The 23885-nt window shown below is 36.6% G+C and overlaps 2 protein-coding genes and 1 long non-coding RNA gene across 3 annotated transcripts; all 3 read right to left on the reverse strand.

Annotated features, from left to right (window-relative positions):
- Positions 1-572: 572 nt before the first annotated feature.
- Positions 573-2770, reverse strand: LOC130986125 (uncharacterized). Its single transcript, XR_009089173.1, has 3 exons — positions 2412-2770; positions 1451-1508; positions 573-849 (listed from the first exon to the last, which is right to left on the reverse strand). It is a non-coding gene; the product is annotated as an uncharacterized LOC130986125 (long non-coding RNA).
- A 6888-nt stretch (positions 2771-9658) lies between these two features.
- Positions 9659-13083, reverse strand: LOC130986127 (disease resistance protein RPM1-like). The gene is made up of 2 exons (XM_057909412.1): positions 11278-13083; positions 9659-11183 (listed from the first exon to the last, which is right to left on the reverse strand). The coding sequence occupies exons 1-2, from the start codon at positions 13014-13016 to the stop codon at positions 10082-10084; spliced, it is 2841 nt and encodes a 946-aa protein (XP_057765395.1). The 5' UTR covers positions 13017-13083; the 3' UTR covers positions 9659-10081.
- A 4775-nt stretch (positions 13084-17858) lies between these two features.
- LOC131025532 (uncharacterized) lies at positions 17859-20491 on the reverse strand. Its single transcript, XM_057955325.1, has 2 exons — positions 18393-20491; positions 17859-18315 (listed from the first exon to the last, which is right to left on the reverse strand). The coding sequence occupies exons 1-2, from the start codon at positions 20489-20491 to the stop codon at positions 17859-17861; spliced, it is 2556 nt and encodes an 851-aa protein (XP_057811308.1).
- Positions 20492-23885: the final 3394 nt, after the last annotated feature.

The raw sequence follows: 23885 nt of genomic DNA on the forward strand, positions 1-23885 counted from the left end.
CTTAACAATGACATTAGATTCCTTCATCTAAATCATCGTGACTTATCACAATTGCTCAAACAATTCTCATCACAAAACATCTCAAATACATCACATCATAACTCATAATTATGCATCCTCAATCATATAACATCATATGATATAAACGCTCTCATGATTCATCATGTAACATCAACATATGCTCTTACAACATAATAATTCATTATTAATCATGTTGTCATCCTCAAACTCAAACTATGCACCTTTAAAGTGTAACATCATAACTCATCATATAACCTCAACATCATGCTCTTCAAAATTTAACGTCAAATAAACTTTGAAATTTTACATACCTCGTTGAGCCTGGTGTGATGGTGCGCTGAGCTCACGGTTGTTAATAACTATTAGTCTAGTGACTTATTCTAGACTAAACTCAAGACTTCTAATTCAGAGCTTTCCTTCGCTCTGATACCACTCTGTCACAGCCCGCCCTAACTAGGGATAGTTAGGCCGAGTGATCCACGACTAGGGATGGGGTTAAAGAAGAAGGGGAAGAAAATGGACGTCATTTATAGCTGTAAAACTTACTCATCTTAATAAAACTCGTCATTTTTATTCATTAATACTCAATTGAAAACAGTCTATGAAAGACAGCATAAAACTTAATTAATATCATTAATCAAGTTATACATCATATGAAACCATTTTATTAAGACTCAAAGTATGACATAACATACTATAACATCAACAACATCTTGCAGCGGAATGTAGCTAGACATATGTATGAAGACATATTCTAGACATGTTAACTATTTATTAACAACCCTGGAGACTCCGCTCATTGTAGCACCATCACCACATCAGCTCAACCTGCACATTTAGAAAACATATGCAGGGCTGAGTACAAAAGTACTCAGTGGGCACGTATGCCTAAGTATAAAAATACATGCTTCAAAACTGTAAATTGTCATGCCATCATAAACAGTACAGCAAGGGAGTTTTAGCTAAAAGGCCCAAGCTTACTAAATTCATTTGTGATTCTTAAAGTTCGACTGATCAGTCTAAGTTCTCTTGTAATCTATCATATCTGGAATTGTGTGCCGGAGAGGTGGCCACCTCTCACGGTCACTTGACCGGCCAACCCGCTAGATGACTCACGGTCACTGGTGTACACTAGCCCTGGCAGGATAGCTATCAACTGCTCAGGACTCGAATTCGATTGCATCATTGGCAAAGCCAAAGCAGATAGATATCATACTAAAATTTAAACATTTTATGGCAAGACAACAGTTGTAATATTTTCCAGTTCAAAAATTTGTAGCGAAATAACTTGTTCAAAGGTAGCATTAAACTCGTTTGATAGATATATAAAACTGAAATTAACAGTTAAATCATCTCATGCATTCATTCGTATAAGAGGCCTACGACACGTAGGGGATCTCTACATACGTATAGTAAAAGTAATGCCCACCTGATACGCTTAATGAAATAGAAGTCTTTGCTTGTTCACTCTACACTGCCACTCAAACCTTCATTATAATGAGGTTCCCAAGTAAGATTGGATAATAAGTAAGTAAATAGAAAGTAAATCTTGAATGAAACTTCTATCACTTGAAAGTTGCATCCTCTAATCTGAGTATTCTACTTATATGGACTTAACTAAAAGCAAATAGTAACATCACATCTCTTGGGATATCTCAACTTGAGAAAAGCTTAATAGTAAACTAATCCATTCTATATAGATTAGCTTACAATTAATAACTAAACATCAATCACTTAGCATAGTTCTATTAATAACTTGCTCAAGTAGGAAATCTCAAATATGTAATCATATATGAATATCAACTTTGAAATATCATATAAAATCATCCTCTTTAGAGAAAAATACAAACTTTACATTTTTAGAAATCTCTCAGTCTATTTTTATTATAAAATTACAAAAATACAATACATCAAGTGTATGAGAAGTTATATCACAAAAGGCAAAATCTACCACTGAACTTCGCTGCTTCGTGCAGTACATTTCAGAAAATAATTTAGCATATCTAATGGTCTCGGATTTAGCTGAAATTTTGCAGAGAACGACTACACATGATGAAGTTATTACAGTAAAAATTTCAAGTTATTTGGACTACGAAAACATCATCAAAAGTACCCCGAAACATACTGTTCTGTCCAACCCGAAATCTGACAGCAATGCTCATTGACATATCACTCATATTTTCCTCAAATAACAGCTATAGGCACATTAGCATGCTTTAGTTTAACTTAATTCTAAACAATTACTAACTTGAAACAGGTAGTAATCAACATGATACAAGAGGCAAAATCGTTTTCTTCCACAACAGCCTATTTCTCGAAATAGCAAGAAGAAGAGATAGGAGAATTTCTTCTATTCTACTATCAATAAGACTTAATCCAAGATTTCTCACCTTAATATACGTTTCTGGATGAATATAGGTGTGATTTTTTTGAAGTGATTCTTGGAGCTTGGATCGACAAACATGGAGGTTGAAGAAAAGAAGAGGGATACGGCACCTTGGTAGAAGAAGGGAGAAAAGGAAGGTTGTCTTTCCTTATAAGCTAATTCATAAAGTCCACTATACTTATCCAATAAAATACACCTATTATTAAAATCTATAAAATTGCTATTATAGAAATAGCACTATATAACCTTCAATCAAGCACTTTAGGAACAAACTCTTCTTATAACTATCGAGCCACACATCACATACAAAATAAAATATGAGTATGTGTGGGTTTAAAATTCTACACCTTAACTAACTCACAAAATAATTCTATCATTTCCTTATCATAACTTAATAATATAAAACCTCACTTGAATAATTTGAAAAATAATCTCAATAATTAAGAAATAATAATAAATCTAATATTTATGCTTTAATAATAAATCATCACTTATTAAAATAAGAAAGCTCATAGATAAATAATTAAATAACATCCGTCACTTCAATTAGTCGAGCAATAAGTCGACTAATAATATTTCTTATTTATCACCATTCTCATCTCTGAAAACAATAGAATAATCCCTTTAACTAGGAATTATAAACTTGCTTCAAAGAATAAAATTAATAAAGGATGCAAATTAAAAGCTCAGGATTTTATAATAATATCTCATCTCATCTCTAGTATCCCTATCTGCATCTATAGTCTATATAAATACCATGCCTATTAGTATTTCTACAAATTTATAGTAAAGATCTGATTCAACATAATTCAGTAAACAACAAAGAAATTCCACAGGAGAATACTAATTGCACAGCCGTGGTACATGTACATGGGCTTCCCCATTAAAAATGTCTGTTGTTTACACTTTTTTTTTCTCCATCCAAATCCAAAAAGAAAATAACAAAGGGACCCCTACCGTTCAAGTTGAAGATTTGGCCTTTAATTTGGTAGCACTCAATTTCCAAATATGACAAAACATCATCTTCTGCTCCCAATTATTGATTACTACTAAACTAATCACTCATTGCAGAATATGGTACTAAACAATGCAATTAAATGAAAACGGATCCCCATTATTCAAAAACCAAGAAAAGATTTTCTCTCCCACAAACCCAAAATAAAAACTTTCATTATTGGACTCGTATCGAAAAACTAAGAATATTTCTCGACGACGTGCATGTAAGATTTTGAAAGTCGACAAAAAGACGAAATAGCAGTATTTTACTATTCATCGTCAAAAAGTAAAAAATTTCAAAAACGTCTTAACGGACTCAGATTTCACTTCCGAGTTCATCTTTCTCATTCAAATAATTATCTCGAATTATTCAAATACTCAAACTCAAATACGGATATAAAATCCCACATCATTCTCACATTATCAAAAGAACATCTCAATATAAAAAAAATAACAATAAAACTTCATATAACTTCTCATTTCTTTACAAAGTAATCAAACAAGGGATCTATACCCTAATCACTCAAACTCAAGCAATTAAACACGTCATCAAAAGCCCGGGTATTACAAATGAGGAATCTAAATCCTAAATGGAGAATCTAAATCCTACAAGGAAGTGTTCAAAATGATCATATAACTGCACTCATCTATATAAGACAAGACAGTGTATCAACACAAGTATATGACACTATTGACACTAATATGGTCACTAGTGTCATTCGTGCATGGCACTATTGACACTAATAGTGTCAAGTGTACCAATTTACTTGATTTTTTTTTTATGTTGATACTTTTGGCATTAATAGTGCCAAGTGTACTTAACTCGCGCGCAAACCCGAATTCGGTTCCGCCCTAATTAAAGGCAAAACAGTCCTAAAACGTAAAAAATTGTCATATTTTGTGTTTTTCAAATCAGTGGCCAAAATTTGTGTTTCCTTCTTCAAAATAGCCACGTGGATGTATTGTTTCTTTTTAATGTATATTTAACGAATTATACTATATTTTTATAGTATTTTTGGGATCTAATTCTTCTTTTTGTTAGTAGAAAAGTGAAGCGAAACCATAAATATATTTTTTAATGTAGCGATGAAAAATTAGTTTAGTTAGTAATTAATAAATTCACATTCCTTATTCAATGGTTATAAATAAATTTAATTTCAAATATGAAAAATTAAGATAATGATAACATGAGAGCTAGACATATATTAAGCAGATTTGGTGTAATAGCTAATGAATTAATATACTTCATATGTCCCCCAAATAACTTCCTATCCATTTTTTGATATTATCACACCACTAATTGTAACACCCCAATTTTCATAAACTTTTCAATATAAAATCTTTAAAAACTAATAGATAAAAATAAAATTTCTTGAATTATAAAAGTTTAAACCAATTTAAAATCAACTTGTCAAAACTAAAGTAGTAACATGAAATAAAATGATAAACTAAATATTCATATATGTCACATATATAATTAAATCACATTATCATACTTGCAAACATACGCCAATAGACCGGAGCCCCTTGACAAACATAATCATAGTTTGAGTCGATGGCTTAAGTCCCATGACCAAACACATACATAAGATCAATGGCTTAGGTCCCATGATCAACTTATCAACATAGATCAATGTCTTAGGTCCCATGATCGCACATAACATAGATCAATGGCTTAGGTCTCATGATCGCACATAACATCATAGATCAATGGCTTAGGTCCCATGATCACACATAACATCATAGTCATAAGATGCACGTAAACAAGTAATCAAGCGCGATAATAAAAATATATATAACTATATGAATAAGCGTAAAATCCCTCACCTTAAAGTCGAAGGCAATTAACTAAAATCCGGAATGAAGGTCTTAATAGCGCCGCACCTGAAGAATTCAGTAGAATTCGTCAAAATCGCAGCTGAACAGACCAGTCAGCTTCAAGCCTTCGTTTAAAGCCTCAAACGTCCTCAAATTGTATTTTGCCCAGAAATACGACTTCTTCGTCTTCGAGAGAGCTTTCCGTGGCCGCCTGTTTTGCTTAAATCGGAGTTATGTGAAGGAAGTTATGGCCGTTCTCCCGAAACTGCCAGAACTTGATTTCCTGCGAAAATCTCACTCCAGCTCAGATCTTCTGAACTGTATCCCGCTCAGCTTTCACCGTTGGATGGACAACGTTCTATGAAAGTCCCAAGGGAGAAACTGCCTACACGTTTTTGGCCCTCTCTGCTCTCTAAAATCCTAATTAATTAGTGTGTCCGTCTGTTTTAGGGTTTGAAAATAGATCTCATATTTATACAAGTTTCTAAAGAGCTTTTGATAAATATAAAAAATTATTTTCTATGTATATCTCCTACTAAGATAAAGAATAAAAAATGATAATAATAATAATAATAATAATAATAATAATAATAATAATAATAATAATAATAATAATAATAATAATAATAATAATAATAATAATAATAATAATAATAATAATAATAAGCTATACAAGAAAATACCATTAATTAAACTTATAAAATAAATCTAAGTTATCGGGGTGTTACACTAATAATACTTTATGTATTCTTATTTTTCAACCTTTCACCATTTCTAATACTAATTATAACACTTTTCCACCACTTTCAATATTAATTATAACAATTTTTCTCCATTATCAATACAATTAACAATTTTTCCTTAAAATCTGTGTCGTCCCCTACTAGGAAGTTATTTGGGGGACGGAGAAAGTATATTCTTATAAATATCTATTAATATATAATTTACAGAATTATTCTTAAACTAAAATATATAGTAAGAATATAATATGCAATTTATATTTTGTACGTGTCCAAATTACTTTTATATATATTAATGATGAAATGGAAATTTTATTAAAAAGAAAAGAAACGAAAACCTAAAGAACTTGTTGAGAGCACAAAGATGCAAACTAACGGAGCCTCATTAAAATCTTACCAACGAAATTCCAATGAAAAAGCACCGTGTAAGGAAAAAAATACACGTCTATTACAGAAGCAACAGAAGAAGAAGAAGAAGAAAAAAAAAAAACAAGCGATTCTGCTAAGACAACGGTCATCAACCCAACGAAGTCCGATCGGGCCAGGCCAGGGTCTAGCGCACCAAAGTACTGAGAAAGCCTGGGACCGACACTCTGACCCATGATCAGGCCAATGAAGATGTGCGAACATACCAAACACAACTCTGATCCACCTAATGAACCATCCTAAGAAACGGGTGAGCCGCAACATTTGGTGATACTCGCAATATCTTTCCTCCTAGATCAAAGAAGTCAAGAAATGAGCAACCTGATTTCCTTTCCGAAAAATGTGAGAAATACGAATGTGGAGGAGATTTGTTACGTTAAGAAGTCTTCTCCACCGATTCTTGAAACGCCAAGGAACGATGGTAGCACCAATGGTGAGCAACTGAACCACGTAGAAAGACTCAGATTCGACCCAAAGGCGACAACGGATTTAAACTTTATGAGTACTCAAGTACACACAAATAGTCTTATTTCTCGATCGATTTTTACGTGCTGGTCACACAAAAAGTAAATTGGGAAGAGAATTATCAGGTCAGAAAAAGAGACAAATTGAACTTTTGTGTTACACAAGTACAGTTTTCGGAATTAATAAAATTTATTACTCCAATTTATTCTCGAAAAGGCCTAGTATAATGATATGTCTAAAAAATAATGGTGCTTCCAAAACGAGTGGACTTTAAAAATATTTAAATTAATAAAAAAATATTTATATTCGTGTTTATATTGTTGGGTTAATGCCGTGAAAAACCATGAACTTTGGTGCCATTTCAAAATTTTCCATGAACTATTTTTTTTAACCAATTTTCCATGAACTTAAGGGGTTGAACAATTTTTCCACAATTTTCAAAAATCCCCAAATTGAATGCTGACATGGCATTTTTAAATAACCTGAAATATGACATGGCACCGCCGGACAGGAACCAAAACGACGTCGTTTCATTGGGGGTAAAACGACATCGTTTTTACCTTAATTCCACCGGAGGATTCGTCGACCTCGTTAGCCCAGCCCATGAAGAAGTCGGAGATTATGCAGAGCGGCGGGGCGCTGTCTCTGGCGGTTATATCGCGGATTAGGGCGCGGAAGGGGGGTTGGAGGGAGGTGGAGGCGCGAAAGAGGGTGGCGAGGAGGTGGAGGGGTACGGCCTCCGAGTTCTCTGTGTCCGGAGGGAGGCCATGATCGGCGGCGGAGAAGGGGAGGTCGGAGAAATGGATTTGGGGGTTGGAATTCTCTGCAACTTCACCAGCACAGCAACAACAGAGAGAGATGGGGGATCGAGCGAGGGATAGAGAGGTGCGACTGGCGGCGGCGACTTGCAGCTTTCGTCCTCCCAATCCTCCACCGACTTGCAGATCTGAAATGGGAAAATTTCCACCGACTTGCAGATCTGAAATGGAAAAATTTAAAAACCCTAGGAAGTTTGTAGTTTGAGAATTTGGGAGAAAATGGAGGAAGGAAAGAGGGAGAAGAAAAGGCGCCGGCCTCGCGGCACCGGATGCGGCGAAAACCGGCGACGTCCGCCGGAGGAGAGCGAGAGAGAGACAAGAGAGAAGAGAGAGAACGTAGAGAGAGAGAGAAGGGCGAGGAAGAAGAACAATTCGTGTTTTTTTTTTTTCATGTGGCAATTTTTGGTCCACATAAGCGCCATATCAGCTCGTATTGCCTAAAAATTGCCATGTCAGCCCGGAGCTTCACCGGAGGAAAAATTCGTGGAAAAATTGTTCAGGCGTTTAAGTTTATGGAAAATTGGATAAAAAAAATAGTTCATGGAAAATTTTGAAATGGCACCAAAGTTCATGGTTTTTCACGGCATTAACCCTATATTGTTTGATATAATGTGGTGATTATAGAAAATTTATATAAATTTCTCTTTCTTAATATAAATAGTTGGAACTTGGAAGCTTGTGCTTATTAAATAGCTCATGCTCAATCATTAACTTAAAATTACATAGTTATCTTATATACAAACATAAACTAACTTAGCAAATCCTAATAATAATAGTTTAGTATTATTCACTCCTTTTATAATTTTATAAGAAAATGAGATTTATTTGATAATTTTAATTAAAGTCTCTCTCCAACACATTACAAAATTTTCCACTATTTTCTTCTAATACACATTTTCTTTATGCGAATAAATCCAAATCAAGGTTTCGGAGTTGTTCACTTTTTAACCATTATTATTTGAATATTCTTTGAAAAGATAGAATTAAATTTGATCAGATTTGATGGTAAAATGTAATTCCCCTACTACTTAACATAGAAATATTATCAAAGCTTGAAATCATCAAAACCACACACTAAAATGCAATTAATATTATGACCAAATCAATTTCTTCTTATATTATTGATATCTATACTAATAGAAAAAGAGCAATGCAGTCTAAGGACAACTTGTGATTTGCCTATTTTACCCCTATTATATATTTATTATTATATTTATAAAATATAAATCCATTTTGATATATATTTATTTGTCACCCAAATATATAAAGAATACTTTATATCTATACCTATTGATAAGGCTTATAAATAAATATATCCATCTAATAAATTATCTAATAAAAATAATGAATTAATATATTTATTTAAATAATAGATCATCAATTAAAATAACATTAATTACACGTACAACGTACGTTCTTTCTACTAGTCTTTAAAAAATCACGACAACTATATGCAAACTGCTAACTGAGATCGAACCTGAGATTGAACTTTAGCAACAACTATCTGCACAAACCGTAGACAATTCTTTGTTTACGAAATTGACAAGGAAATTGATGCAAAATATCACAATTTGTCAATTTCTCTTAAACAGAACTCGAACAATTTTCAAATCTAATGAAAAACAGTTGGTTAACAAAACTTTATTACATGCATCATGCATGAACCAATTAGAAAAACAAATGTTAAATAATTAAGAGATGGAACTATACCTCATATGCTCTTGCTCTATTCCTAGCCGTTCTAAGTTTGGACTATTTACAAGAATTCTCACAGTTTTTCTTCTCTGTTTAAACTGCATTTCTGTTATGTATCGTTTGATGCAACCAAGCCAAACTAAATGATATACATGAAAAAAACTGATTTCGCATGATTGAGATATTTTTTTATAATTATTTATGCATATGAAGATTCGTAATTCAATTCAAACATCAATAATATACAAAAAAAAAAAAATAACTTTGCAATAAAATATGTAATAGGAGTCAAATAAGCAATCACCCGAAACACTTTTTCTATTAGTATAAATTAGGAGGGCCATTCCGACCTCCTATCAAATATCACCAGCCGAACACAAAAGTGGATTGCAAATCAGCTTAGACTACCAAATACCAATCGTACAAAAGTTTACACGTAATTCAGCGAGCAACAAAGTAAATTCCGATCCATCAATAAAAAAACAAAAAAGAAATGATAAATTACAAATCCAGAAACCGGATTCAACTCATCAACACAACTGCAACTCACAAATTAGTTGGCGAATTCAGCTGACGCGGAGAGGGTTGGTAATTATCAGCTGGAACTGCAAAGACGTCGACTCCTCCTTCCATAGGGCTTAAAGTCGAAGCACAGAGTATATGTGGGTGATTCTTCCTTCCATAGTTGAAGGAAACATAGTGAGCAATGTTTTGGTTCAATGTGAGAAAGAAACAGGATCAGAGAGATTGTGAAGCGACCAAATGTGATTTTTGAAAGTGTATGAATGAATGAGATGAATGTGTTTAACCCAATCGCGATCTTCGCCATTGATGCTAAGTCGAGCTACCAACTCCTCAGCCATGTCGTATAGAGTCAGCTCTTCAACCTTGCTGAGACTTTCTACTCCCAACACCATCGTCACAATATGAGGGCATCTACGAAGCGATAACTGCTTAAGCCCAGGCATCGCTCCATTCTCAATCTTGATCATATGCAGATGAGCGAAATCCTCTATCACCAGATTCTTGAGCTTCTGGAAACCTGAAGCTTTAAATATCAAGTCTTCCCCAGTAAAACTATCAACCAGCTGAAGGTCCATCAGATTTGGGAGACGTTTCAGAGTCTTCAAAGGGCTCTCGCTCAGTTGAGACCACTTCAAAACAATCTTCAGCAGATTATCCAGTCTGCCGATCCATCTCGGCATCCTTTTCAAGCGCCCTCTCAGATATAGACGTTCAAGTGTCTTGGGAGGATTCTGCATCTCCTCCTCCATTTTAATGTATTCATCCTTTGCATCTGAGGTTATGTCAAGAGTTTTCAGACACTTGATCAATTCAACAGCAGCCCATAGATGTTTGCCGTGTTCTCTTTTGAGCCCCGTCACTCCTAGCTTCCTTAGTTGGGTCAATGCTTTCAAGTCTTTCAGGATTTTACCATTTGGGCCGACCTTCAGCAGGGACAAATTTTGTAGCTTTGTTAATTTGCTGATTCCCTCGTGCAACTTGACACCTTGGATGGAGTCGAATGCTACGTTGTATTTGTAGACCAAGAGGTGACAGAGGTTGTGCAAGTTGGATATTTCTTGCGGAAGCTCTGTCACACCGGTTTGTTTCAGGTCCAAGGTTTCAAGGTAAGAGAGTCTCTCTATGGATTTGGGAATAGACTCTATTTTGGTGTCTCTAAAACTCAGATACCTCATAAGGGTGAAACGGGTGATTTCATTGGGAAATTTTGTGAGAGGCGCACCTTGCACATCTACGACTTTGATCAACTTAAGCTTTTGCAGATTTTTCTCAAAATTTGAGGGATTAAGCTCCCTGGAAATTAAAAACATTAAGTACTAGCTTAGAAATTTTATGTAAGAAGAAAAATTAAGCAAAAGAAAGTGGAGCTGGGTTGATGGTCACACACCTCAACAGAAACATGGAACGGATACTAGCATAGTGATCACCGTCCTCCTTGAAAAGCTGGCAGCTATCGTGGACAGACAGACGCCGAATCTTGTGGTTTTGATTTTGATTTGTATTGTCTTTGGGAAAAATTGATGCAAAACTTTCGTCCTTGCATTTTTGGATGATGAACTTGAGCACGAGGTTGAGGACCCGACAATTTCTAGGTCGACGACCATCAATATCCCAGCTGCAAACATCAAGCAAGTTCCTCTGAATGAGTTGATTGAGATAGTCCTCTGCAACTTCCTCAGCAGTCTGGTCATCGGTGGCCACTGCAAAGCGTTCAGCCACCCAGAGACGTATAAGCCTGCCACGCTCCACAGAGTGATCCTCAGGGAAAATGCTCATGTACAAGAAGCAACACTTGAGGCTGCTAGACAGGTCCATGTAGCTGCGCTGAAGAGCGTTGTTGATGTGAAAAAGGCTGGGGCTGCTCCGGCTTCCACTTCCAAGTTCAGAGTGAAATCTGTCCCACTCATACAGACTCTGCGGTTTCTGCGCGAGGGCGTCAGCTGCTGCCACAATCGCAAGGGGTAGCCCTTCGCATCTTGTCATAATTTTGGAGGAAATCTCTTTCAACTCTGCAGGGCATTCCCCGTTGGGGAAGGCCCTTCGGCAGAAGAGTTTCCACGCGTCTAATGATTCTAGACCGGGTAAGCTGCATACATGGTCAATGGATGAGAGATTTGAGTAGGTAGTGGTGATAAGTATTCTGCTGCCACGTTTTGAATCGGGGAGTGCATCCTTGAGATCCATCCAATCTTGGTCTTTCCAAATATCATGAAGAACAACTAGGTACCTCTTCCCGGCGAGGTATCTCTGCAGCCGTGTTTGCAAAGTAGAGCCATCATCAGCTGGATACGCTTCCTTCCTGGAGCTGCACAGCAGTTTCAGCAGATTCTGTAATATGTTGTCAATATCAGGGTGGTGAGACACGCATACCCAAGCATGGCAATCAAATTGTCTCTGAATTTGTGGTTTCCAGAAAACATTTTTGGCCAACGTAGTCTTCCCAGAACCAGCAGGACCAGCTAGGGCTAGTGTGAGTAGCCTCTTTTCTCCATCGACCAATCTCCTCATACATTCTTTCTTTGGGTTTTCATAGCCAACCATCTCATCGTCGAGGAGAAGAGGACTCACTCTAGATCTGTTTGTTGAGCTTGATGATGAGGATGCAGCTGGATTAATGGAATTGAAAGCGCTCTGTGACATGATTTCTTCTATTTCCTTTCTGATGCTTGCTATTTTCTCCGAGACTCTGCGTAGCGGAAACTGATGGTAGATGTCGTGGAGGGCGCCGTGAATCTTGCGAGTGATGGTGTAATGGTGAAAGGTGTAGAGCGGCGAGTGAAGGATGAAGTCGTCAACGACATCTTCGATGTCGTAGGCGATTTTCCTAACTTTGTCGACGAGATCTAGCTGCCTCTTGCTCCCTTCACGCCCACAGTTGTCTTCCATGAAAGCCTGCATCGATCTAAGCCACCTTTTCATGCTCTCGATATCATCTTTCTTCACATTCAAAGTGAGATTGGATTTGGTGAGGAAAGGAATAATGATCTGGACTACACTCAACGCCGACGCAACTGCCACTTCAGCCATTTTTGTTTCTTTGTTGGGATGAATAAAAGACCCCAGCTTCCAAGGGATATAAAGAAACAAAATATAATTACTCGACTGCTTTATAAATGTACGCGTCATGTGACTGCTTCAAGCTTCATGCTAATCACTAGTTGTATTAGTTGGTCTAAATTTCAAACCCGGTGTTCTCGACCAAGATGCCGTGTTTACTTGAAACAGTTTGTTTAACATCTTATAAGTTTTTTCTAAGTCGTTAATCAAAATAAGTTTTTAAACAATTTATAAGATCTTCTAAATATTACTCCATATTTCAAAATTTTGTGTAATTTTTTTTTTCTTACTTCTCATTTTACCTTAATTTGTCATCGATACAATTTTTTTACTTTTTCATCTAGACATACATTTATTGATAGATAGTGGGAGTATAATTAAGTATATTTCATAAATGGGGTGAAATCAAGACAAAGTTATTACGTGGAGAAATAAGAGAGTAACATTTTAGAAATACTTGGGCCATCGTAATTCGATTAATTATCCTTTTGCTTTTATCAAACCATCAGATAAGATAAGTGTGTGTGGGATAAAATAATGATGTGATGAATAATTTGAAAATCCAGCTAGGTTTGTAGGATCCCTCTTGTCGTCTTAGTACCCCATGACAAATATCAACTTTAATTCTGAGAGAGTTATGTTTTGTTTAATTAGTTTGGTTGTGTGGTAGATTCCACGAATTTAATTAAGAAGGAAAGATGCCAAATTGTTTGCCACGCGTAAACAACCTATGGTAGAAGATTCCTCCAACATGCAAGTTGCATGTGATAATATAAATCGACGACCTGCAAAGTAATTTGACTTGGGATCATGGGATGCATATATGCAGTAACAACATTTAATCATCGTCAATATATATTGATATGTAAATAATTTGTAGTAGATGCATCAATACGCAGAAAACAAATAAATTATGTCACATATATGTTTTGACGAGCATATTAATGTGATCATAGTAGTCAATAGGTAATTCTTACCCTTAGTCCTTCCAGCTGCAATCTACTTTATAGTTACTTTTGTTCTAAAATTAATATTTATAGTTTATTTTTATTTTATCATGTTAGATTTTTTTTTTTTATAATGATGAAAATTTCCAATCGCTATCACAATGATAAATAGGGACCTCAATCGAGCCAACTCATCAAATTTTGGGTCAATCTTATTGAGTTGTCAAGTTATTCGGGTGCGGGTTAATTCGATTGAAAAAAATTTGAATTAGAAATTTCCAACTATAGTCGGATTAAAAAATTTATGAAAAAAATTAATAGTAGTATATTTTTCTTGACAATATTATATTTGTAACAAACAAATATCTATATACCTATACCTATTATAAAAGAGCCTTGTTTTACAAAATTTGATTTGCCTATTATGTCCCTATTTTTTAATTTATTTTAAGGACAATAATGTAATATAATTTTATCATTTTATTATTATTATTATTGAAGAATCCCACACTAATCACAATTCTTTGTATTCTTAAAGCGATGCTAATAAATATATACTATTATCATACATATTGTGTACTAATTGAACTCTAAATATATTGGAATCACTCTTTTTTTCGAAAATCTAATCTTTAATCTAATCCTATTTAAAGCGTGTTTATAAATAATAGCTACGGATGACTCTATCCTGATAAAAGAACAATATTTTGCTCCACTAGAGTTTTGATGGTTTAAATTATGACCTTAAAAGTAGACTTGTTATGTCTTTGACGTAAGAAATAAGGCACGCAGACGAGCAAATTTACAAATTGTCAATCACTCTTTTTTCCCAAATTCTCATCTTTAATTTAAGGGTGAGATTTTTATGTAGCCCTTTGAATAAAATAAATAAGTTAACTATCACACCCCATAAATAAATAAGTTTTGTAGCACATTCTTAATGGTCCCCACCAAATCTTTGACTTATTTAAAAAAAATTGTTTTCTTTAAACAATAAAAAACGTGTCCACAGAATCTTCTCAACATATTATTTTTTGTCTTATTATGTCTCTCTCTCTCTCTCTCCAAAATCGTGATTTGATATATCTTTTAGGGTTTAGGGTTTCTTTTCTTGCATGAATCGTGAGGATCGGCTGATTCAGCCCAAAAGTGGTCAAAAGTTGGGAATCTTGTTTCAAATCATTCCCAAAAAAAAAGAATCTCATGCACGCCTTGAGAAGACCGTGCACTATACACGCCTCTCTCTCTCTTCTATTATTATTTGATTTTGCATCTTCCAAATTCAAAAAACAAAGAGACAAAAACCCTAAAAAACTCACCATACACGCCTCTCTCTTTCTCTAACCATACACGCCCATCGTGCACGCCTCTCTCTTTCTCTAACAAACTCACGCCCACCGTGCACTCCATACACGCCTATCTCTCTAAGAAACTCCAGCCACTATGAGTTCAACGGAATCAGATTACGATGGGGAAGAGGCACAACGAGGAAGTCGCCCGAGTACATCAAGGAGGAGCGAAAAATACCCGACGCCGAATCCGGTAAGTAACCGTGGCCTATATTTGTCAAAATTTGAGTTTCTGTGTTTTGTATTGTTAAATTTGTTTATTAGGTACACGGTTTTAGCATTTTTTAGACAATTATGTTGGTAATTTGCGAAATTTGGAATCTGAAAATTATTTTGAACAACCGTGTACAACCGTGTACGGTTCTTCAGTACACGGTTGTACACGGTTAGACAATTATGTTACACGGTTAGGATTAATTGATGTAATATGCCTTAATTGTGTATTTTTAACGTATAAAGGTATTTTTCGTACACGATTTAATCGTGTACAGCCGTACACGGTTTGTTCATCCATACACGGTTTATCTAAAATCGTACACGGTTGATTTTAAATCATGTAATATGCCCTAATTGTGTATTTTAGACGTATAGAGGTATTTTTTGTACACGATTTAACCGTGTACAACCGTACACGGTTAGGGTATCCGTACACGGTTATACACGGTTGTACACGGTTGGTCTAAAATCTGTACACGGTTGATATTTTTTGATAATGATCATCATTTTGAATTAATTGCAGCCTCCGAGGCATGTTTGGTTACGTCCGTGCATGCAAGGTTATGCCGCACGTATCAATCACTACATCAAGGACAAGACACTGAAAGAAGTGGAGACCTGTCTGACGCATTACCGGTGTCTTGAACAGTTTAAGAAAGGTCCGTTTGGGCATTTACTTCAGTTGAAGAGGCAGGATAGTGCGAATGCCGCACTGCACCATCTTCTTGCACGGGAGTTCAAGGTGTTTATGAGATCGCCGCCGGGTACTTATGTCACAGTGATGGAGACGGGTTGGGTGATGTCCCAGGAGCTATTCCACAAGATTATGAATCCTCGCGAGGAGTTGGACGGGGAGGTATAATAATTTGATTTTACTGTGTTTCTTAAGATTTGCATTGTACATAATTAATCATGAATTTTTTAAGCAGATATTAGACCTCTAGAATCTGAAGGCTCTCTGACGGCTCCGTCATAATCAGCAGTGGATAGATCGGGGGCATACGAGGCTCGTTGCAGGCGTGACACGGGCTAGAACGCCGATAGCTTTTTTGGATTTTTATGTAAGTTTTTGATAGAATAATTTCTGTTTATGTATATACAACTACCTATAAATTAATCATGAATCTGTGATTGTAGGAGACCCTTTGGAGAGAGTTCAAGTCGTTGCATCCGAATGAGCCAGATTGGGACAACATTCGGGGTCGACACGGATACGAGGAGTGGGTGGTGCCCGACAAGCTGATCGCCATGTTTCATGGAACTGATTCAGGCCATACATGGCCTTGGTTGGAAGCGAAAGAGGTAAGTATAATATAAACATATTTTGGAATTTTCTAACTGAAATACGTAACGTTTCATATTGTGTTGTAGATTTTTGCTATTTGCAATGTCGATAAGAGTCATTGGTGTACTGTGGTTATATCTATCTCCGCATGGGAGGTGAGAGTGTATGACTCACTGTCACATGTGGAAGGTGCACGAAAGCGTCGACCAAGTGCATTGAAGCCAATCACTCGCCTGATGCCTAAATTGCTGCACACTGTGGGTTATTATGCACACAATCCCGTGAGGTTTGTGCACGCTCCAGATGTGGCTATGAAGATCGTCATGATGCCAATCACAGAGCAATTCCTCCAAGAAGATAGTGTAAGTTGTGGTGTGTTTGCATGTGCTTATCTGGATCGTTTGATTTGTGGCGCACCAACACGTGAGCAGCTGAGGACACCCGCACAGATACAAAAGTATCGACAGATTATAGCTGTTAGGATATGGGAGTTGTGTATGGATCCTCCCCCTATTCAGTTCAGCTGATGAACAATTTTTTTGTGTTTAAAACGAATGTATGTTAAAATACACTTGATTTGCTGTTGTTTTGTGGTTTGATTTGTGCTTATGTTTGGTGGTTTGCTGTTTTTGTGTTTGGCATGGTTGTTGGTTGTTAAAATACGGTTGATTTTATGACTTGTTGGTGTTTTTGGGGTGAACGAGGGCTGAATGGCCTTTGTACACGGTTAGACCCTAACCGTGTACAGTTTCTCGAAACCGTGTACGCAACCGTGCACGGAAGAACTCGAAACCGTGTACAGCACACGGCCAAACACTGAATCGTGTCACCGTGCACGGCTGCGTGTTCATCGGTACACGGTTGCGTACACGATTGGTCCCAAGGTGTACACGGTTAGGGTCTAACCGTGTACAGAGGGCAGGCCACCGATTTTCAGCCCAAAAACACCTGTTTTTTGAATTTTAAAGCCAAATCAACATGTAGCAACAACAAATTCAATGTTCAAACAACAATCAAACAACCAAATTCATTTTCAAGATCAAATCGAGGACATGCATTCCTAGTGTGAGTTCCACTTAATCAAAACCAAATCTCTCACTGTATCCAGAATCACTCACAACCCAACATTTAGAGGATATGCATTCCTAGTGTGTGTTCCACTCCTACAAATTCCGCATTTCTTCTTTCGTCGCCTTCGTGCATCGGGTGGTTGCTCGACACCCTCCACCGGCACGTTCAAGTCCAATGGTCCCACTTGCGCTTTGCATCTCCGGGCATTGTGACCTCCACCCTTGCAACGTGAGCATACTTGAGGTCGAGAATTAGGAGTACCCGAATTAGGAGGACCCGAATTAGGAGGACCCTCAACTGCTGAACGAGCCCTACTCAACTTCGGTCGTCCCGCATGGACCGTGATATCCGGGGGTTTCACAACATAGGCTGATATCTCATCGGGCACATTCCAATACGTAGGATGTGGAACGGGAACAATACGCTCCATATATGTGGCCAACAGCACGGATTGTTTGAAATATCCTCCAACAAAATCCGTGACTTGCAGTCCTGCACGCCTAATAAAATGCAAAGATAAAAAGATAAATTTACAAAAAATTACTTCAATATGCAAAATTTGTAATAAATGAGATACCTAATAGCGGCACAAGCATGACGACACGGAATGTCATCCAGGTCGAACTGAGCACAACTACAAGTCCGATTCTCGAGATCGACAATGTAGAATGCATGATCATCCTCAACACTAAACATGTGCGTCGTCGTCCCTCGAACAGCCAATTGCCGACCCGCTTCGACAGCCACATGCAACTTTCCCTCTACTACCTCAGTCAACTCATGTGACCTCGATGCAGCCGAGATGCGTCGCCTATCGAACCATTTCTCCATAATGGCTCGATAGGTCTCGATCAATGAAGCAACCGGGAGTCGTCGTGCCCACAACAGTCTACTGTTCATCGTCTCGGCAGCATTCGACGTCATGAAGCTCGTGCGTCGTACAGGGCACTTGGACCTGGCCCATCTCTCCACACTAATAGTGTCGAGGCGTGTGTGCGCGTTGACTTTCAGTAATTGAAGCGCAGAAAAATTCCTTTGAAAATCGTCTGATCGATAGGAATATGCCGCTGCTTTGAAGACTGCAGCTACATGCTGCCCATAATGCGCGAGATTCTTCTGGATATGGTAATAGCACAACCCGTGAGGGACGTTCGGGTAGACACACTCCACAGCATTTCTGATGCTCTTGTGCTGATCAGACACAATCAAGAGATCATCCGGCTGACCAAAGCAAGTCCGCAGTCGGTGGAAGAACCAAGTCCAAGACTCGTCGTTCTCGATAGGACCAAGCCCAACTGCGAGAGGAAATATTGCTTCATTCCCATCCTTTGTAATAGCGACGAACAAAATGCCGCCGTTCCTTCCCTTCAGATGGGTCCCGTCTACGACGATGATCGGCCTCAAGTAACCCTTCTCAAAGGCAGCCACGCTCTGTCCAAGTGCAACAAACATATGATGGAACTTGCCATCATCCTTCATCTCAAGGTCGTATAATGTGCCGGGATTACTCATTCTCAGCATATACAAATACGATGGGAGCATCTGATACGAGTTCCCAAAATCACCATACGTCATCTCAATCGCGATGTTTCTTGCACGGAGAGCGAAGCTGTAATTGATCTCAATACCGAATAAGCGCTGCATCTCTGACATCATCTCCTTCGGCTTCAAAACGACCCCCTCGCCTACCAATTTCCGTGCAAAATATCTTCCAACAACCCTCGCCGGAATCTGTCTCGGGGCAGTGCGATTCAAATCCGTGTGGCAGGTATGATCCATCACCACCTTGATCACTCTCCAGATCGATGCACTCTGAACGGCTCGCAGCATGAACGGACAACCGTTGCCATGCTTGCAAACAAACCACAAACGGGTCGTACTGGAACGATGCACGGCGTACTCCACGTGATTCTCCATATGGTACAGGCCAACAGCGATTGCCAAATCATCCTTCGACCGGAATAGAGCCCCCACTGATAATATCCCGCTCTCCAATACGTTAGAATCCTCACAACCTAATGCCGGCGCATCATCAAAATCGAGGACTGGAATCCCCCAGTCACGTGCCTCAAGCTGCTGAACTCCAACACGAGGCTCGACATCGGGCTGATCATCCGATGTGAAATTCTGAGGCCCTGTCTGTCTCCACGCTTCCTGTTCAGTCGACACTGAATCCAATATCTCTCTGCGTCGTATCGCCTCTTCTTCCTCATCCGAAGACTCGGACTCGTCTTCCTCCTCATGCGACGATGAATCGTCCCTACTATCATCGTGTGTAGGGATACTTCTTCCAACGTCCGTCTCGATAGAAAACACAGTAGACCGATGTCCCTCATAATATACCCGCTCTTGAGTCCGAGGAACCGGAGCCGCAGATTGTTTGCCCTTCTCGATCACGTAAACAACGGGATATTTCTTATGCTCGGAAATCAGTCGGTTCAAATCCGAATCAGTCTTCAAAGCCACTTTTATTCTTCGCCCTTCGTCCGTGGTCGATGTATAGAAAAGCATATAAGTGGATCGACCATCCTCGTTTAATTGATCGTGCACCTCTTGCATCAACTTCGCATGACAAAGGTCTTCCTTAGACATGTACACGACAACCTCATCGCCTCCTTCATACTCGGTTAATTTCCACTGACCACTGTGCCGTATAACGATTGCTTGAAACGACATTTGCTTCAAAACGACAAAAATACAACATTTAAATACACAAACAGGAAATCGTGTACCCCAATACATCAACTGAATATACAAACATGCTAAAAATAACCTCAAAATCATATTCAACCCAACCGTGTACAGCAAATTCGACCACCGTGTACAACCGTGTACACAACCGTGTACACAGAAACCCTAACCGTGTACAGCAGAACACTAAGGGTTCAAAAATAAGGTAATTTGCGTACAGAGTGTTTTTTTATGCCGTTTTTTAGTCCAAAACATGTAATAAGTCATATATATAACATAATTATTGAAATAAACAACAAAAAATCACTAAAACTCAAACCGTGTACAACCGTGTACAACCGTGTACTCTAGAACACCAACCGTGTACAGCCGAAAATTAAAAAAAAATATGTATTTCACATACCTTATGTAATACAAGCCTTTAGATGATTTTTTTTTGAATTTTTGAGCAACCGTGTATGAGTCGTGTATGTGTATTGAGAGGATTTTCTTCTTCTTTCTTGTTCAAATGTCTGATGAATGAACATTTGGTTGGTATCCTTCATTAACTACCCACAGCAGCCGTGTACGGAGCATTTAATTTCGTGAATTTAAGGTTGTTTCCTTAACAAGTGTTTGAGTTGGTGTAAATGCACCCAACAACCATAATATCACATAAAATCACGCCATAAACGTGAATAGAGAGAGAGAATCAGATTTTGCTTATTTTTAAATCACATTTTAATGTGATTTCGGTTATTTTTAAATCAAATAGAGAGAATCAGATTTTGATCACATAAATTCACGCCATAATGCCATAAGATATGGTTTGCTTACTCAGTTTTAATTTTAACGTGAATAGAGAGAGAGAGAATCAGATTTTGATTTTATTTGGTTATTTTTAAATCAAAAATAAGTAATATGTCACTATCATTCACTTTATTGACTTGTACTTATGTACTTTAGGTCAAATGTGCTACAAAACTTATTTATTTATGGGGTGTGATACAAAACTTATTTATTTTATCAAAAATGCTACTACTATGTATTGTCACTTTATTTAATCCTATTTGTTTCTCTTCACACGTGTACACTACGAACATCTCTCACCATCGACTCTCACCAAATACGTACAACATCTCGTAGATCTTATCGTTCTTTAATATTTTGATGAAACTTTAATTAAGTGGAAGTTCGCCGCACTGGCCAGATAAAAATTCAGGAGAGAATTGCAGCTCTTATAGATAGGTAAAGTTCATGTTATTGTATGTCTATTTTTGTCGTCAAATATCGTTACGTTAGCACGCTCAATTAAACCGATGGTTGGGCCACAATATAAGTTTATTTTTTTAATTTTTTTTTATGGTTGGGCCACAATATTAGTTTAGTTTTTTTCTTTGGATTATTATTCTTTTAGATAATTAAAAATAACATGAGTCAAAATAAGTAAAACTTTTTCCTGAAGGGGAATTTTTGTTTATCATTAAAGATAAGTAAATTGGATTGAAGCGTAAAAAACTTTCTGATCAAAGATAAGTATCTCTCCGTTAGATTGAAGTCTGTTGCACTTTCGCTTGAAGCCTTGAATAGTTGAATGTATGTTTCATGAGTATACAAGATATATGGATGCAACAATTCATTATATTTAAATGGTACTATGATGTATACATACGTAAAAGGTGGGGATAAGCCCTAAAAAAAAGGTTTTCTAACTTTTGACATCCTTTGGTATCTGATGCTTCTCACAATTCTGTGTTTGCTATTTTTTATTTGAATAATAAGTTCGCTATCATATTTAATCAATTATGATTCAAACCTCAATATTACAGGTTTTTTTATTATTTTTCTTGTCTGTGCTGAAGTATGAGTACACGAAATTTTTCGTCCACATCAAACTTACTTCCAGGTAAAATAAAATCTTCAATATAATGTGAATATAACATGATCAATCTCAAACATGTTTAAACTGCATCTTAATTTCATGAGTTGGCTTTTTTGGCTTAATTTTTTTTTTAATTTTATATGTGATATTATAACTAAAGAGGTATATCGACAAAGAAGACTTTCACAAATGAAAAGGAAACGTTCGAACTTAAAACAGCAGAATTCATCCGATATCAATAGTAAGTAATATAATGTTTTGAGAATAACATCTATTTATAGATAAATAATATTTTATTAAATTTAAATTTATTGTTTATGCAGTCAGATTCTATACTAAATGAATTAAAAAAGGTGTTTGATTGCACTTAATTAGTGCGGAGCTACAAAATTTCAATACAAGCCTCCTACTTTTTGTTTACTTCTGAATCACAAGAAACTATGGATTTCCAAAGAAATATTTGCTCAGTCATACAATTGTATATTCTCATTTACTTCATTTGGAGTGGAATTGGATAAAGAGCTTGCATCTGCAAGACGAAGAATTTACTCTTTTCGAGCACAAGGAATGGTTTATCACGATCTTGATACCACAAGATTCAACTCCTGGCTTTTTTCAATTATATTTTTATGAAACAAGAAGCGAGGTAGAGAAAATAACATACATAATGCAAAATCAAAATATCTCAGAAATAGTAGTGAAAAAGCTCATAAAAATTTTGGAAGTCAATTCATATGCAAAAGTTTTTCGAAGATTGAAAGATTATCCTTCAATGGATAATGTTCAACTTCATATTTCAAAAGATGTGAACTTAAATCAACGAGTATATAATTCTCCACATGCAGATCAAGTTGCAGCTATATGGGTCGAAGGTAATAATGATAACATACCATTTGAGCAAGATATTGTGGTTCATGCTCATTCAAGTGAGACATAGAATAAAACATTATTATGGATGCTATGATCTATTGCAATATCCACTCCTTTTTCCAATAGGCGAAACAGATTGGCATCAAAACATCAAAAAGATAATTGCAACAACACCTTTCGTTTGTAACAAGAATCTCAATACTACTTCATCTCTATCAACAAGTATGAGTGCAGATGATATCATTTCCTGATAAAAACAAGGTATGTATGTTTGCTAAGTTTTATATATTATTCTCATGTTAAAGTTATTTTTGATTGCTAGCTTATTTAAGATTTATTTTAAAACAAAACTAAACATTAACATTATTATAGATCTTGAAATTATTAGACTTGCCCATCATAAACCACAACACCAACTGCTCTTATTATGTGATAGTCCATGACTCCATATTATATTTAATTTTGCAACCACATTTTACATATGGTTTAAGTTTTAAAATCAGCTAATAGAATTCAATCAAAATAATTGCATGTTAAGTAATTGATATTAGGTTCAATCACATAAACTATCCTTGAGATCAATACCTAACTAAACTTGTTAATTACAAATACCCTCTTAACGTATAGCCACGTATTTTACAATAACAC

The sequence above is a fragment of the Salvia miltiorrhiza genome, chromosome 5 (assembly GCF_028751815.1).
Source record: "Salvia miltiorrhiza cultivar Shanhuang (shh) chromosome 5, IMPLAD_Smil_shh, whole genome shotgun sequence".
Taxonomy (NCBI): Eukaryota; Viridiplantae; Streptophyta; class Magnoliopsida; order Lamiales; family Lamiaceae; genus Salvia; species Salvia miltiorrhiza.

Bases quoted from the DNA above. Each gene is read 5' to 3' on its own strand.
- LOC130986127 (XM_057909412.1), bottom strand. From the start codon at position 13,016: ATGACGCGTACATTTATAAAGCAGTCGAGTAATTATATTTTGTTTCTT. The intron at 11,184-11,277 runs GTGTGTGACCAT...TTTAATTTCCAG, and splicing joins CGTTCCATGTTTCTGTTGAG to GGAGCTTAATCCCTCAAATT.
- LOC131025532 (XM_057955325.1), bottom strand. From the start codon at position 20,491: ATGTCGTTTCAAGCAATCGTTATACGGCACAGTGGTCAGTGGAAATTA. The intron at 18,316-18,392 runs GTATCTCATTTA...GCATTTTATTAG, and splicing joins CATGCTTGTGCCGCTATTAG to GCGTGCAGGACTGCAAGTCA.